Raw genomic sequence first — 16,311 nt, 5'->3', positions numbered from 1 at the left:
GGATGTGTTGGCATTGTGTTTATAATAAGCCTGGGGGATGTGTTGGCATTGTGTTTATAATAAGCCTGGGGGATGTGTTGGCATTGTGGTTTTAAAATAAGCCTGGGGGATGTGTTGGCATTGTGGTTTAATAAGCCTGGGGGATGTGGTGGCATTGTGTTTTAATAAGCCTGGGGGATGTGTTGGCATTGTGTTTATAATAAGCCTGGGGGATGTGTTGGCATTGTGTTTATAATAAGCCTGGGGGATGTGTTGGCATTGTGTTTATAATAAGCCTGGGGGATGTGTTGGCATTGTGTTTATAATAAGCCTGGGGGATGTGGTGGCATTGTGGTTTATTAAGCCTGGGGGATGTGGTGGCATTGTGTTTATAATAAGCCTGCGGGATGTGGTGGCATTGTGGTTTAATAAGCCTGGGGGATGTGGTGACATTGTGGTTTAATAAGCCTGGGGGATGTGGTGACATTGTGGTTTAATAAGCCTGGGGGATGTGTTGGCATTGTGGTTTAATAAGCCTGGGGGATGTGTTGGCATTGTGTTATAATAAGCCTGGGGATGTGTTGGCATTGTGTTTATAATAAGCCTGGGGGATGTGGTGGCATTGTGGTTTAATAAGCCTGGGGGATGTGTTGGCATTGTGGTTATAATAAGCCTGGGGGATGTGTTGGCATTGTGTTTATAATAAGCCTGGGGATGTGTTGGCATTGTGTTTATAATAAGCCTGGGGATGTGTTGGCATTGTGGTTTAATAAGCCTGGGAATGTGTTGGCCATGTGTTTATAATAAGCCTGGGGGATGTGTTGGCCATGTGTTTATAATAAGCCTGGGGGATGTGTTGGCATTGTGGTTTAATAAGCCTGGGGGATGTGTTGGCATTGTGTTTATAATAAGCCTGGGGGATGTGTTGGCATTGTGTTTATAATAAGCCTGGGGGATGTGTTGGCATTGTGTTTATAATAAGCCTGGGGGATGTGTTGGCATTGTGTTTATAATAAGCCTGGGGGATGTGTTGGCATTGTGTTTTAATAAGCCTGGGGGATGTGTTGGCATTGTGTTTTAATAAGCCTGGGGGATGTGTTGGCATTGTGTTTATAATAAGCCTGGGGGATGTGTTGGCATTGTGTTTATAATAAGCCTGGGGGATGTGTTGGCATTGTGTTTTAATAAGCCTGGGGGATGTGTTGGCATTGTGGTTTAATAAGCCTGGGGGATGTGGTGGCATTGTGGTTTAATAAGCCTGGGGGATGTGTTGGCATTGTGTTTTAATAAGCCTGGGGGATGTGTTGGCATTGTGTTTATAATAAGCCTGGGGGATGTGTTGGCATTGTGTTTTAATAAGCCTGGGGGATGTGTTGGCATTGTGTTTTAATAAGCCTGGGGGATGTGTTGGCATTGTGTTTGTGATATGACCTCCTGGGTGGTGTTGATATGGCCTGCTGGGTGGTGCTGGGTGTTGTTGATATGACCTCCTGGGTGGTGCTGGGTGGTGTTGATATGGCCTGCTGGGTGGTGCTGGGTGTTGTTGATATGACCTCCTGGGTGGTGCTGGGTGGTGTTGATATGGCCTGCTGGGTGGTGCTGGGTGGTGTTGATATGGCCTCCTGGGTGGTGTTGATATGGGCTCCTGGGTGGTGTTGATATGGCCTCCTGGGTGGTGTTGATATGGCCTGCTGGGTGGTGTTGATATGGCCTCCTGGGTGGTGTTGATATGGCCTCCTGGGTGGTGTTGATATGGCCTCCTGGGTGGTTCTCGTCTTCAGAACAGCGGTGGTGATGACTGTTTCTCTGTGAGTCCTGATGAGCTGTGTCTGCGTGCTGGGGAGGAGCAAGGCATTGTGGTCTCGTTCACCTCTCAGGGCGGCAGGAAGAACCGAGAGAGGTACTTTTCATTTATTTTATGTATTTAAAATGTACACACTTCTGTGTTCTGACCATCTGGCCTTGTAGAAAGCCTTCTACATTACTCAGTGTTCTGACCATCTGGCCTTGTAGAAAGCCTTCTACATTACTCAGTGTTCTGACCATCTGGCCTTGTAGAAAGCCTTCTACATTACTCAGTGTTCTGACCATCGGGCCTTGTAGAAAGCCTTCTACATTACTCAGTGTTCTGACCGTCTGGCCTTGTATAAAGCCTTCTACATTACTCGCAGTTGTACTTCAGAGTGTAATCGATCGGATGCTCTTGGATTCTTGTACCGGCAGCTCAGACTTTTCCCTGTGTTGTCGTTCTGTGTCCTTTGTGTTTTCATGCTACTTCCTGTTCTGAGGTTTTTTCCTGTGCTTGTCCCCTCCAGTGTTCTGACCATCCTGGTGCTGCCGTCTGGTCCCCAGTACGAGGTGGTGCTGAAGGGACAGGTGGTACCAGAGGAGAGGGGTAACCCTGCTGCCGTACCTGGTCCTGCCTCTGCCCTGGGCTTGCTGCCCCCCAGTGAGGTACCCCCCATCCTCTCAAACAAGCAGTTCGTGGCCTGGGGAGGGGTCACGCTGGGCAGGGCTGTGTAAGGAACATTTTCTAGACTCTTCCGTGTTCGTCATAATGATTCATCCGTATGTAGTTGCTACCGAGTGGCGCAGCGGTCGAAGGCACTTCAATCTCACTGCAAGAGGCGTCACTACAGACCCTGGTTCGACTCCGGGCTGTATCATATCCGGCCGTGATTGGGAGTCCCATAGGGCGGCGCACAATTTGGCCCAGCGTTGTCCGGGTTTGGCCGTAATTGTAAATAAGAATTTGTTCTGAACTGTCTTGCCTGGTTAAATATGCGTTTTTTAAATCATGTGTTATGAACATGGATAGAAAGCTGTTGAAGAGGTTGATTGTTGTAGCTGTGGACGTGGTGTTGGGCGTGGTGTTGGGCGTGGTGTTGGGCGTGGTGTTGGGCGTGGTGTTGGGCGTGGTGTTGGGCGCGGTGTTGGGCGCGGTGTTGGGCGCGGTGTTGGGCGCGGTGTTGGGCGCGGTGTTGGGCGCGGTGTTGGGGCGCGGTGTTGGGCGCGTTGTAGCGGTGGACGCGTTGTAGCGGTGGACGCGTTGTAGCGGTGGACGCGTTGTAGCGGTGGACGCGTTGTAGCGGTGGACGCGGTGGACGCGGTGGACGCGGTGTAGCGGTGGACGCGGTGTAGCGGTGGACGTGGTGTAGCGGTGGACGTGGTGTAGCGGTGGACGTGGTGTAGCTCTGAATGTCCTCCTCTACCTGTACAGACAACAGAAGCTGGTTCTTCGTAACAACTCCCCCAACACAACACACCACCTGCGTCTTCTGATCAGAGGACAAGATCACAGCTGTTTCCAGGTAACAACCAAAACTCCTCAACCTGGCCAGCTACTCTAGACTGCTCTTTAACCTGTCCAGCTACTCTAGACTGCTCTTTAACCTGTCCAGCTACTCTAGACTGCTCTTTAACCTGTCCAGCTACTCAAGACTGCTCCTCAACCTGTCCAGCTACTCTAGACTGCTCCTCAACCTGGCCAGCTACTCTAGACTGCTCCTCAACCTGGCCAGCTACTCTAGACTGCTCCTCAACCTGGCCAGCTACTCTAGACTGCTCCTCAACCTGGCCAGCTACTCTTCAGAGATCAATGACAACAGCTGTCTGTCAGACTGCTCTTTAACCTGTCCAGCTACTCTTCAGAGATCAATCACAACATCTCTGTCAGACTGCTTCTTAACCTGTCCAGCTGCTCTAGACTGCTCTTTAACCTGTCCAGCTGCTCTAGACTGCTCTTTAACCTGTCCAGCTACTCTAGACTGCTCTTTAACCTGGCCAGCTACTCAAGACTGCTCCTCAACCTGTCCAGCTACTCTAGACTGCTCCTCAACCTGTCCAGCTACTCTAGACTGCTCTTTAACATGTCCAGCTACTCTTCAGATATCAATCACAATTTATTATTACAGTCATGTCTCTGGACAAGGACTGATATGCACCAGTGGTTTATTATTACAGTAATGTCTCATTAACTCCTGGCTCCCCTTGTCTCTCTCCCTCTCTCTCCTGTCTCTCTGTGGTCTCTCCCTCTCTCTCCTCTCTCTCTGTGGTCTCTCCCTCTCTCTCTGTGGTCTCTCCCTCTCTCTCTGTGGTCTCTCCCTCTCTCTCTGTGGTCTCTCTCTCTGTGGTCTCTCCCTCTCTCTCTGTGGTCTCTCTCTCTGTGGTCTCTCTCTCTGTGGTCTCTCCCTCTCTCTCTGTGGTCTCTCTCTCTGTGGTCTCTCCCTCTCTCTCTGTGGTCTCTCTCTCTGTGGTCTCTCCCTCTCTCTCTGTGGTCTCTCCCTCGCTCTCCTGTCTCTCTGTGGTCTCTCCCTCTCTCTCCTGTCTCTCTGTGGTCTCTCCCTCTCTCTCCTGTCTCTCTGTGGTCTCTCCCTCTCTCTCCTGTCTCTCTGTGGTCTCTCCCTCTCTCTCCTGTCTCTCTGTGGTCTCTCCCTCTCTCTCCTGTCTCTCTGTGGTCTCTCCCTCTCTCTCCTGTCTCTCTGTGGTCTGTCCCTCTCTCTGTGGTCTCTCCCTCTCTCTGTGGTCTCTCCCTCTCTCTGTGGTCTCTCCCTCTCTCTGTGGTCTCTCCCTCTCTCTGTGGTCTCTCCCTCTCTCTGGTCTCCCTCTCTCTGTGGTCTCTCCCTCTCTCTGTGGTCTCTCCCTCTCTCTGTGGTCTCTCCCTCTCTCTGTGGTCTCTCCCTCTCTCTGTGGTCTCTCCCTCTCTCTGTGGTCTCTTCCTCCTGTCTCTCTGTGGTCTGTCTCTCTGTGGTCTCTCCCTCCTGTCTCTCTGTGGTCTCTCCCTCTCCCTCCTGTCTCTCTGTGGTCTCTCCCTCTCCCTCCTGTCTCTCTGTGGTCTCTCCCTCTCCCTCCTGTCTCTCTGTGGTCTCTCTCTCTCCTGTCTCTCTGTGGTCTCTCTCTCTGTGGTCTCTCTGTGGTCTCTCTCTCTGTGGTCTCTCTGTGGTCTCTCTCTGTGGTCTGTCTCTCTGTGGTCTGTCTCTCTGTGGTCTGTCTCTCGCTCTCTCCTGTCTATCTATTAATGTAATTAATAGCTCCAGAGTAGCTTTGGACAGGAGGAGAGGTTGACCCGACACAGAGAGCTGTCCATCCGGCCCAGGGAGGATGTTGTTGTCCACCTGCTGTTTGCCCCGACCAGGGTGGCCTGCGCCCTGTCCAAGCTGGAGATCAAACAGTCTGGAGTACGACCCTCACAGCCTGGCATCAAGTTCACTGTGAGGCCCTCTTCCCTAACCGTCCTGGTTCACTGTGAGGCCCTAACCGTCCTGGTTCACTGTGAGGCCCTCTCTACCCTAACCGTCCTGGTTCACTGTGAGGCCCTCTCTACCCTAACCGTCCTGGTTCACTGTGAGGCCCTAACCGTCCTGGTTCACTGTGAGGCCCTAACCGTCCTGGTTCACTGTGAGGCCCTAACCGTCCTGGTTCACTGTGAGGCCCTAACCGTCCTGGTTCACTGTGAGGCCCTAACCGTCCTGGTTCACTGTGAGGCCCTCTCTACCCTAACCGTCCTGGTTCACTGTGAGGCCCTCTCTACCCTAACCGTCCTGGTTCACTGTGAGGCCCTCTCTACCCTAACCGTCCTGGTTCACTGTGAGGCCCCTCTCTACCCTAACCGTCCTGGTTCACTGTGGGCCCTAACCGTCCTGGTTCACTGTGAGGCCCTAACCGTCTGGTTCACTGTGAGGCCCTAACCGTCCTGGTTCACTGTGAGGCCCTAACCGTCCTGGTTCACTGTGAGGCCCTAACCGTCCTGGTTCACTGTGAGGCCCTAACCGTCCTGGTTCACTGTGAGGCCCTAACCGTCCTGGTCACTGTGAGGCCCTAACCCGTCCTGGTTCACTGTGAGGCCCTAACCGTCCTGGTTCACTGTGAGGCCCTAACCGTCCTGGTTTCACTGTGAGGCCCTACCGTCCCTGGTTCACTGTGAGGCCCTAACCGTCCTGGTTCACTGTGAGGCCCTAACCGTCCTGGTTCACTGTGAGGCCCTAAACCGTCCTGGTTCACCTGTGAGGCCCTAACCGTCCTGGTTCACTGAGGCCCTCTCTACCCCTAACCGTCCTGGTTCACTGTGAGGCCCTAACCGTCCTGGTTCACTGTGAGGCCCTCTCTACTCTACCCTACACCGTCCTGGTTCACTGTGAGGCCCTAACCGTCCTGGTTCACTGTGAGGCCCTAACCGTCCTGGTTCACTGTGAGGCCCTAACCGTCCTGGTTCACTGTGAGGCCCTAACCGTCCTGGTTCACTGTGAGGCCCTAACCGTCCTGGTTCACTGTGAGGCCCTAACCGTCCTGGTTCACTGTGAGGCCCTAACCGTCCTGGTTCACTGTGGCCCTCTCTACCCTAACCGTCCTGGTTCACTGTGAGGCCCTAACCGTCCTGGTTCACTGTGAGGCCCTCTCTACTCTACCCTAACCGTCCTGGTTCACTGTGAGGCCCTAACCGTCCTGGTTCACTGTGAGGCCTTCTCTACCCTACCCGTCCTGGTTCACTGTGAGGCCCTCTCTACCCTAACCGTCCTGGTTCACTGAGGCCCTAACCGTCCTGGTTCACTGAGGCCCTAACCGTCCTGGTTCACTGAGGCCCTAACCGTCCTGGTTCACTGAGGCCCTAACCGTCCTGGTTCACTGAGGCCCTAACCGTCCTGGTTCACTGTGAGGCCCTAACCATCCTGGTTCACTGTGAGGCCCTAACCGTCCTGGTTCACTGTGAGGCCCTAACCGTCCTGGTTCACTGTGAGGCCCTCTCTACCCTAACCGTCCTGGTTCACTGTGAGGCCCTAACCGTCCTGGTTCACTGTGAGGCCCTCTCTACCCTAACCGTCCTGGTTCACTGGGAGGCCCTCTCTACCCTAACCGTCCTGGTTCACTGTGAGGCCCTAACCGTCCTGGTTCACTGGGAGGCCCTCTACCCTAACCGTCCTGCAGACCAATGTTTCTTCATCCTGGGCTGTAGTTGTTGCCCCGGGGCCGTAGTTGTTGCCCCACATCTTAATAAAGGGAAATATACTGTCTACCCTCTCTCTCTCTCTCTCTCTCTCTCTCTCTCTCTCTCTCCTCTCTCTCTCTCTCTCTCTCTCTCTCCCCAGATCCCCCTATCAGGCTACGGAGGGACCAGTAACATTATTCTGGAAGACCACAGGAAGCGCTCAGACGGCTACGTGGCTATGCTAATGGGTGTGGCAGCAGGCCACGTCTCCAAGCTGTGTGTGTGTGTGAGAAACACTGGGTCCAGGGCTGCCTTCATTAAGGCTGTTCCCTACTCTGACCTACACACACGCTCTGTCATGGACTCCTCTGGCATCAGCCTCTCTCCGTCTCAGTTCGTCCTGAAGGAGAGGACACAGGAGGTAGGTCACATGACTTGTTTCTGCATGCGGTCAGAAAGGAGCTTCTGGTTTGAACTGGACTCCCTGTCAGAGACCTGACTAACACCTGGACTGGACTACCTGACTAACACCTGGACTGGACTACCTGACTGACACCTGGACTGGACTACCTGACTAACACCTGGACTGGACTACCTGACTAACACCTGGACTGGACTACCTGACTAACGCCTGGACTGGACTGCCTGACTAACGCCCGGACTGGACTACCTGACTAACGCCCGGACTGGACTACCTGACTAACGCCCGGACTGGACTACCTGACTAACGCCTGGACTGGACTACCTGACTAACGCCTGGACTGGACTACCTGACTAACGCCCGGACTGGACTACCTGACTAACGCCCGGACTGGACTACCTGACTAACGCCCGGACTGGACTACCTGACTAACGCCCGGACTGGACTACCTGACTAACGCCTGGACTGGACTACCTGACTAACGCCCGGACTGGACTACCTGACTAACGCCCGGACTGGACTACCTGACTAACGCCCGGACTGGACTACCTGACTAACGCCCGGACTGGACTACCTGACTAACGCCTGGACTGGACTACCTGACTAACGCCTGGACTGGACTACCTGACTAACGCCTGGACTGGACTACCTGACTAACGCCTGGACTGGACTACCTGACTAACGCCTGGACTGGACTACCTGACTAACGCCTGGACTGGACTACCTGACTAACGCCTGGACTGGACTACCTGACTGGACAGATGGAGAGATGTTTTTAACATTAATAGCTGGTCTGAACTGGACTAATATATGTTGAACCAGGTGTTTTGTGGACTGGTAACCGTCCTTAGGCTGTACTGGAGTGTGATTCATACCTGCTAGTTAACCTGTGGGATTCTCTACCTGCTTCTCTTTCTCCAGGTGATCACGCTTCTGATGAAGGTGACCCAGAGAGAGCAGACTCTGTGTCTGTCTACTAATGCCGTCCTGGCCACAGTCTGTCTCTTCTGTGGAGACGAGGTCTCGAGACAACAGTTCAGGAGGTGAGGACATGTCCCTCTGTTTCTTACATGGGCTAATCTGTCATTAAAACCTGACTTTTTTAAACAGCCATCTTGTGAAGTAATAGCATTTAAAGAGGATTTGAAGAGGGTTGTTCTGTCAGACAGAACAGTTTGATCCACTACTGTCTGTTTCTGTTCTCCAGGTCCTCTAGTTTGATTTACAACACTGTAAGGAGACTCATTTCACCTCTCTATATCTCTATATCTATATATCTCTCTATATATCTCTATATATCTCTCTCTCTCTATATCTCTCTCTATATATCTCTCTCTATATCTATATATCTCTCTATATATATCTATATATCTCTATATATCTCTCTCTATATATATATCTCTCTCTATATATCTCTATATATCTCTCTCTCTCTCTCTCTATATATATCTCTATATATCTCTATATCTCTCTCTCTCTATATCTCTCTCTCTATATCTCTCTCTCTCTATATATCTCTCTCTCTATATATCTCTCTCTCTATATATATCTCTCTCTCTATATATATATATCTCTCTGTCTCTATCTCTCTGTCTCTATCTCTCTGTCTCTCTCTCTCCTGTCCCCCAGGTTGCTGCTGTCGAATCCTGAGGCCGGCAGGAAGATCCTGTCAGAGAACAGTCTGCTGAAAGGACTCAACTTCAACGAGAGATTCCTGGGGGAGGAGCAGGTCCTGGAGGGTAAAGGTCATGGGTCTTTCTAGAACAGGGGTGGGATAATGTCAACGTTGCCTTCGTTAGATAGTAGCTGGGAGCTTGCGGTGTCTGATACTTGGTAGATTTGTTAGTGATGTTTTGCGGTCAGGATTGTTTGGCGAGCTTTTCGTCGGTGGTCCGTGAGCTACTGGTAGATCAAGCTGTCTGAGACCCCTGTTCTATACACTAGGGTACCAGTGAGGATTTCTGGCTCTGGGCAACTCGTTACAGCTGTTAGGCCGTTCATAATCACACACACACACACACACACACACACACACAGTTGAAGTCGGAAGTTTACATACACTTAGGTTGGAGTCATTAAAACTCGTTTTTCAACCACTCCACAAATTTCTTGTTAACAAACTATAGTTTTGGCAAGTCGGTTAGGACATCTACTTTGTGCATGACACAAGTAATTTTTCCAACAATTGTTTACAGACAGATTATTTCACTTATAATTCACTGTATCACAATTCCAGTCAGAAGTTTACATACACTAAGTTGACTGTGCCTTTAAACAGCTTGGAAAATTCCAGAAAATGATGTCATGGCTTTAGAAGCTTCTGATAGGCTAATTAACATCATTTGAGTCAATTGGAGGTGTACCTGTGGATGTATTTCAAGGCCTACCTTCAAACTCAGTGCCTCTTTGCTTTACATCCTGGGAAAATCTAAAGAAATTAGCCAAGACCTCAGACCAAAAAATTGTAGACCTCCACAAGCCTGTTTCATCCTTGGAAGCAATTTACAAAAGCCTGAAGGTACCAAGTTCATCTGTACAAACAATAGTACGCAAGTATAAACACCATGGGACCCCGCAGCCGTCATACCGCTCAGGAAGGAGACGCGTTCTCTCTCCTAGAGATGAACGTACTTTGGTGCGAAAAGTGAAAATCAATCCCAGAACAACAGCAAAGGACCTTGTGAAGATGCTAGAGGAAACAGGTACAAAAGTATCTACATCCACAGTAAAATGAGTCCTACGTCGACATAACCTGAAAGGCCACTCAGCAAGGAAGAAGCCACTGCTCCAAAACTGCCATAAAAAAGCCAGACTACGGTTTCCAACTGCACATGGGGACAAAGATCGTACGTTTTGAAGAAATGTCCTCTGGTCTGATGAAACAAAAATAGAACAAGTTTGGCCATAATGACCATCGTTATGTTTGGAGGAAAAAGGGGAGGGGCTTGCAAGCCGAAGAACACCATCCCAACCGTGAAGCACGGGGGGTGGCAGCATCATGTTGTGGGGGTGCTTTGCTGCAGGAGGGACTGGTGCACTTCACAAAATAGATGGCATCATGAGGCAGGAAAATTATGTGGATATATTGAAGCAACATCTCAAGACAGCAGTCAGGAGTTAAAGCTTTGTCACAAATGGGTCTTCCAAATGGACAATGACCCCAAGCATACTTCCAAAGTTGTGGCAAAATCGCTTAAGGACAACAAAGTCTAGGTATTGGAGTGGCCATCACAAAGCCCTGACCTCAATCCTATAGAACATTTGTGGACAGAACTGAAAAATCGTGTGCGAGCAAGGAGGCCTACAAACCTGACTCAGTTACACCAGCTCTGTCAGGAGGAATGGGCCAAAATTCACCCAACTTATTGTGGGAAGCTTGTGGAAGGCTACCTGAAACATTTGACCCAAGTTAAACAATTTAAAGGCAATGCTACTAAATACTAACTGAGTGTATGTAAATTTCTGACCCACTGGGAATGTGATGAAAGAAATAAAAGCTGAAATAAATCATTCTCTCTACTATTATTCTGACATTTCACACTCTTAAAATAAAGTGGTGATCCTAACTGACCTAAGACAGGGAATTTTTACTAGGATTTAATGTCAGGAATTGTGAAAAACTGAGTTTAAATTGTATTTGGCTATGGTGTATGTAAACTTCTGACTTCAAGTGTGTGTGTGTGTGTGTGTGTGTGTGTGTGTATATATTGTGTGTGTGTGTGTATATGTATATTGTGTGTGTGTGTGTATATGTATATTGTGTGTGTGTGTGTGTGTGTGTGTATATATTGTGTGTGTGTGTGTATATGTATATTGTGTGTGTGTGTATATATTGTGTAGTGTGTGTGTGTGTGTACTTGCCCCACTGTTTATCTCATGATTTCCCATGCTGTTGTCTCCAGCCTACGACCTGCCCCAGAGCCCCAACCAGGCCCAGCTGTTCTATGGTAACCTGAGTAAGGTGGTGTTGTCAGTGCTGGGAAGCACAGAGACCTTGGACTCTGGAAGGAGTGACCTCCATGTCCAGCCCTCCTTAGCTGTCACCAGGAGAGGTTCGGAGGCTGACAGGTACTGGGACTGACGGAGGGGAAATTATCATTCATTAGGAAAAAACATAATCAAATCAAATGTATTTATAAAGCCCTTCTTACATCAGCTGATATCTCAAAGTGCTTTACAGAAACCCAACCTAAAACCCCCAAAACAGCAAGCAGCTAACTAACTAGCATATAATCATATGAATGTTATCCTGTAACACCTTATTTGGTTCCTAGAGTGTTTCTCTCTCTGCTTAGAACATACGGGCACTGTTTACACAGGCAGACCAATTCTGATCTTTTTCTGCCAATAATTGGGCACCCTGAGTAGATACAGTCAATGGCGGCTGTTTCCCCCAGACACGGATAGAGCCTCGTGAGTCTTAGACTAGAACATTTACTGAAAGGAGAATCTACATTGAAATGGTTTTTTAGTCCAGGACTACACTTCATCTGTTTCTGAGGAACTGGCCCCAAATCTGATCCTGGTCCTCCAAACACATTCTGTTTAAGGTATACTAACGGTATGATAAAGGGATAATTCTGTTAAGGTATACTAATGGTATGATAAAGGGATAATTCTGTTAATTAAGGTATACTAATGGTATGATAAAGGGATAATTCTGTTAAATTAAGGTATACTAACGGTATGATAAAGGGATAATTCTGTTAAATTAAGGTATACTAACGGTATGATAAAGGGAAACTTTGGGATTTTGTCAATGAGGCCCTTTATTTACTCCCCCAGAGTCAGATACCATTTTTATGTTTCATACGAGCGTTTTTGAAGGAATTTGCTTACTAGCCCTAGCGCAGTTGCTAACTAGCGCTTGCGCAACGACTGGAAGTCTATGGGTAGCATGGTAGCATGCTAGCAGATATCCATAGGCTTCCGGTCGTTGCGCTAGTGCTAGTTAGCATTGGCTCCATACTGGACAGAGATTCATAAACATGTTATCCACCAGTTCACCTGACTGGGGAAGGTGATACTGGGCCTTGAGAAAGTATTCACACCCCTGGACTTTTTAACACATTTTGTTCTCTTCAAAACTATTTACACAACATACTCTAATGTCAAAAGTGGAAGAAAAATTCAAAATTTTGTATAAAATTAATAAAAAATGAAACACTATCTTGATTAGATAAGTGTTGAACCCCCCCTGAGTCAATACATGTTAGAATCACCTTTGGCTGTGATTACAGCTGGGAGTGTTTCTGGGTAAATCTAAGAGTGATTACTGCTGTGAGTGTTTCTGGGTAAATCTAAGAGTGATTACTGCTGTGAGTGTTTCTGGGTAAATCTAAGAGCGATTACTGCTGTGAGTGTTTCTGGGTAAATCTAAGAGCGATTACTGCTGTGAGTGTTTCTGGGTAAATCTAAGAGCGTTCCAACACCTGGATTGTACAACATTTGCCCCGTTCTTCTTCTTCTTCGTGTTCTGTCAAATTGGTTGTTGATCATTGCTAGACAACCATTTTCAGGTCTTGTCATAAGATTTTTAAGCAGAATTAGGTCAAAACTGTAAACTTGGCCACTCAGGAACATTCACTGTCTTCTTGGTAAGTAACTCCAGTGTAGATTTGGTCTTGTGTTTTAGGTTATTGTCCTGCTGAAAGGTGAATTCATCTCCCAGTGTCTGGTGGAAAGCAGACTGATCCAGAGTTTCCTCTAGGATTTTGTCTGTGCTTAGCTCCATTCCGTTTGTTTTTATCCCCCCAAAAAACTCCCCAGTCCTTAACTATGACAAGCATACCCATAACATGATGCAGCCACCACGATGCTTAAAAATATGAAGTGGTACTCAGTGTTGTGTTGAATTTGCCTCAAACAACACTTTTTGTATTCAGGACAAAGTTAATTGCTTTGCCACATTTCTTTTTGCAATTTTACTTTAGTGCCTTGTTGCAAACAGGATGCATGTTTTGGAATATTTGTTATTCTGTACAGGCTTCCTTTTCACAGTTATTTATGTTTGTTAGTATTGTTGAGTAACTACAATGTTGTTGATCCATCCTCAGTTCTCCCCTATCACAGCCATTAAACTCTAACTGTTTTAAAGTCACCATTGGCCTCTTGGTGAAATCCCTGAGAGGTTTCCTTCCTCTCCGGCAACTGAGTTAGGAAGGACGCCTATATCTTTGAAATGACTGGGTGTATTGATAACACCATCCAAAGTGTAATTAATAACTTCACCATGCTCAAAGGGGATATTCAATGTCTGTTTTTTTAATGTTTACCCATCTACCAAGAGGTGCCCTTCTTTGCGAGACATTGGAAAACCTCCCTGGTCTTTGTGGTTGAATCTGTGTTTGAAATTCACTGCTCGACTGAGGGACCTTTACAAATAGTTTTATGTGTGGTTTGCAGAGATGAGGTAGTCATTCATAAATCATGTTAAACTCTATTATTGAACACATTGAGTCCGTCTCACTTATTATGTGACTTGTTCAGCACATTTGTACTCCTGAACTGATTTAGGCTCCTTTCCATAACAAAGGAGTTGAATACTTATTGACTCGAGACATTTCAGCTTTTTTATTTTTTATTAATTTGTAAAAATGTCTAAACATCAATCCTCTTTGACATTATGGGGTGTTGTCTGAAGGCCAGTGACAAATCTAAATGTTGTAAATATTAAAATCAGGCTGTAAGGCCCAGTAAATGGCTTTATTGACAAAATCCGAAAGTATCCCTTTAATGGTTATATAGTGTTGTAGTAGGGGTGTTAATGGTTATATATAAAGTTGTAGTAGGGGTGTTAATGGTTATATATAACGTTGTAGTAGGGGTGTTATACTAACAGTATGGTGTTAGTGGTTATATAACGTTGTAGTGGGGGTGTTAATGGTTATATAACGTTGTAGTGGGGGTGTTAATGGTTATATAACGTTGTAGTGGGGGTGTTAATGGTTATATAACGTTGTAGTGGGGGTGTTAATGGTTATATAACGTTGTAGTAGGGGTGTTAATGGTTATATAACGTTGTAGTAGGGGGTGTTAGTGGTTATATAACGTTGTAGTAGGGGTGTTAGTGGTTATATAACGTTGTAGTAGGGGGGTGTTAGTGGTTATATTAACGTTGTAGTAGGGGTGTTAATGGTTATATAACGTTGTAGTAGGGGTGTTAATGGTTATATAACGTTGTAGTAGGGGTGTTAATGGTTATATAACGTTGTAGTAATGGTGTTAATGGTTATATAACGTTGTAGTAGGGGTGTTAATGGTTATATAACGTTGTAGTGGGGGTGTTAATGGTTATAACGTTGTAGTAGGGGTGTTAATGGTTATATAACGTTGTAGTGGGGGTGTTAATGGTTATAACGTTGTAGTAGGGGTGTTAGTGTATAAACGTTGTAGTAGGGGTGTTAGTGGTTATATAACGTTGTAGTAGGGGTGTTAATGGTTATATAACGTTGTAGTAGGGGTGTTAATGGTTATAACGTTGTAGTAGGGGTGTTAGTGGTTATATAACGTTGTAGTAGGGGTGTTAGTGTTATAAACGTGTAGTAGGGGGTGTTAGTGGTTATATAACGTTGTAGTAGGGGTGTTAGTGGTTATATAACGTTGTAGTAGGTGTGTTATGGTTATATAATGTTGTAGTAATGGTGTTAATGGTTATATAACGTTGTAGTAGGGTGTTATACTAACAGTATGGTGTTAATGGTTATATAACGTTGTAGTAGGGGTGTTAATGTTAATAACGTTGCAGTAATGGTGTTAATGGTTACATAACGTTGTGTTGTAGTGGTTTTGAGAACTCGGACCGTCACATCAGCAACGTCTCTCTGGATGTACTGCCTGTGAAGGGTCCTCAAGGACCAGCGTTACCCAGGACAGAGGCCTCTCGGACGGGGACAGACCCAGGGGACCACAGGGACTCCTGGAGCCTCCAGCCTGGACAGCTGGTCCTCACCTCTCCCATTATCAGTCAGTATTATCATGTCACTGTTTGTCGCTAACTCTGTGCTCTTTGCAGCCTGAGCAAGGTCTCTCAGGACAGAAAACATTGCCGTTCCAGATTTTCTGTTCATAAAACGTTTTTTTTGTTGTTGTAGTAGTTTTTAATAGAATATAATTAAACCCTTTTCCTTTGGTTTTATAATGTGTGTTGTCCAGACGGACCCTCCAACACCAGACATGTCCTGATCCAGAACCACTCAGCATCCAGAGAGATGAGCTTTGAGTTGTCCTGGCCAGCCCACTGTCTCACTGTTACCCCTCAACATGGAGTCATAGAACCACAGTATGTATACACACACACACACACACACACACACACACACACACACACACACACACACACACACACACACACAGCTTTGAGTTGTCCTGGCCAGCCCACTGCCTCACTGTTACCCCACAACATGGAGTCATAGAACCACAGTATGTACACACACACACACACACACACAGCTTTGAGTTGTCCTGGCCAGCCCACTGTCTCACCGCAGTAGGAAGCCTTGGACGGTAACCTGTACTCCTCAACATGGCCTAATGACTTACCGGGTGACTATATTACTAGGGGGGTTGTACCGGGTGACTATATTACTAGGGGGTTTTACCGGGTGACTATATTACTAGGGGGGTTGTACCGGGTGACTATATTACTAGGGGGGTGTTACCGGGTGACTATATTACTAGGGGGTTTTACTGGGTGACTGTATTACTAGGGGGGTTTACCGGGTGACTATATTACCAGGTGTTTTACCGGGTGACTATATTACTAGGGGGGTTTTACCGGGTGACTATTTTACTAGGGGGGTTTTACTGGGTGACTATATTACTAGGGGGGTTTTACCGGGTGGCTATATTACTAGGGGGGTTGTACTGGGTGACTATATTACTAGGGGAGGTTTAACCGGGTAACTATATTACTAGGGGGGTTTTACCGGGTGATTATATTACTAGGGGGGTTTAACCGGGTGACTATATTACTAGGGGTTTTACCGGG

At 47.4% G+C, this 16,311-nt stretch overlaps 1 protein-coding gene across 10 annotated transcripts in view; it reads left to right on the top strand.

The window, feature by feature from the left end:
* Positions 1-16,311, top strand: part of LOC115189006 (centrosomal protein of 192 kDa) — a 70,926-nt gene that overhangs the window by 45,379 nt on the left and 9,236 nt on the right. For all 10 annotated transcript variants that reach the window (XM_029747823.1, XM_029747826.1, XM_029747824.1 and 7 more), the window contains 10 exons: positions 1,761-1,879; positions 2,295-2,498; positions 3,200-3,290; positions 5,010-5,189; positions 7,062-7,322; positions 8,244-8,365; positions 8,952-9,061; positions 11,225-11,390; positions 15,106-15,287; positions 15,477-15,603. In XM_029747823.1, coding sequence (XP_029603683.1) covers positions 1,761-1,879; positions 2,295-2,498; positions 3,200-3,290; positions 5,010-5,189; positions 7,062-7,322; positions 8,244-8,365; positions 8,952-9,061; positions 11,225-11,390; positions 15,106-15,287; positions 15,477-15,603 — 1,562 coding nt within the window. The remainder of the gene's footprint in view (positions 1-1,760; positions 1,880-2,294; positions 2,499-3,199; positions 3,291-5,009; positions 5,190-7,061; positions 7,323-8,243; positions 8,366-8,951; positions 9,062-11,224; positions 11,391-15,105; positions 15,288-15,476; positions 15,604-16,311) is intronic.

Source organism: Salmo trutta, unplaced genomic scaffold (genome assembly GCF_901001165.1).
Source record: "Salmo trutta unplaced genomic scaffold, fSalTru1.1, whole genome shotgun sequence".
NCBI lineage: Eukaryota > Metazoa > Chordata > Actinopteri > Salmoniformes > Salmonidae > Salmo > Salmo trutta.
Note: the sequence above shows the minus strand (reverse complement) of the source record. Positions and strands in the feature narration are given on the sequence as shown.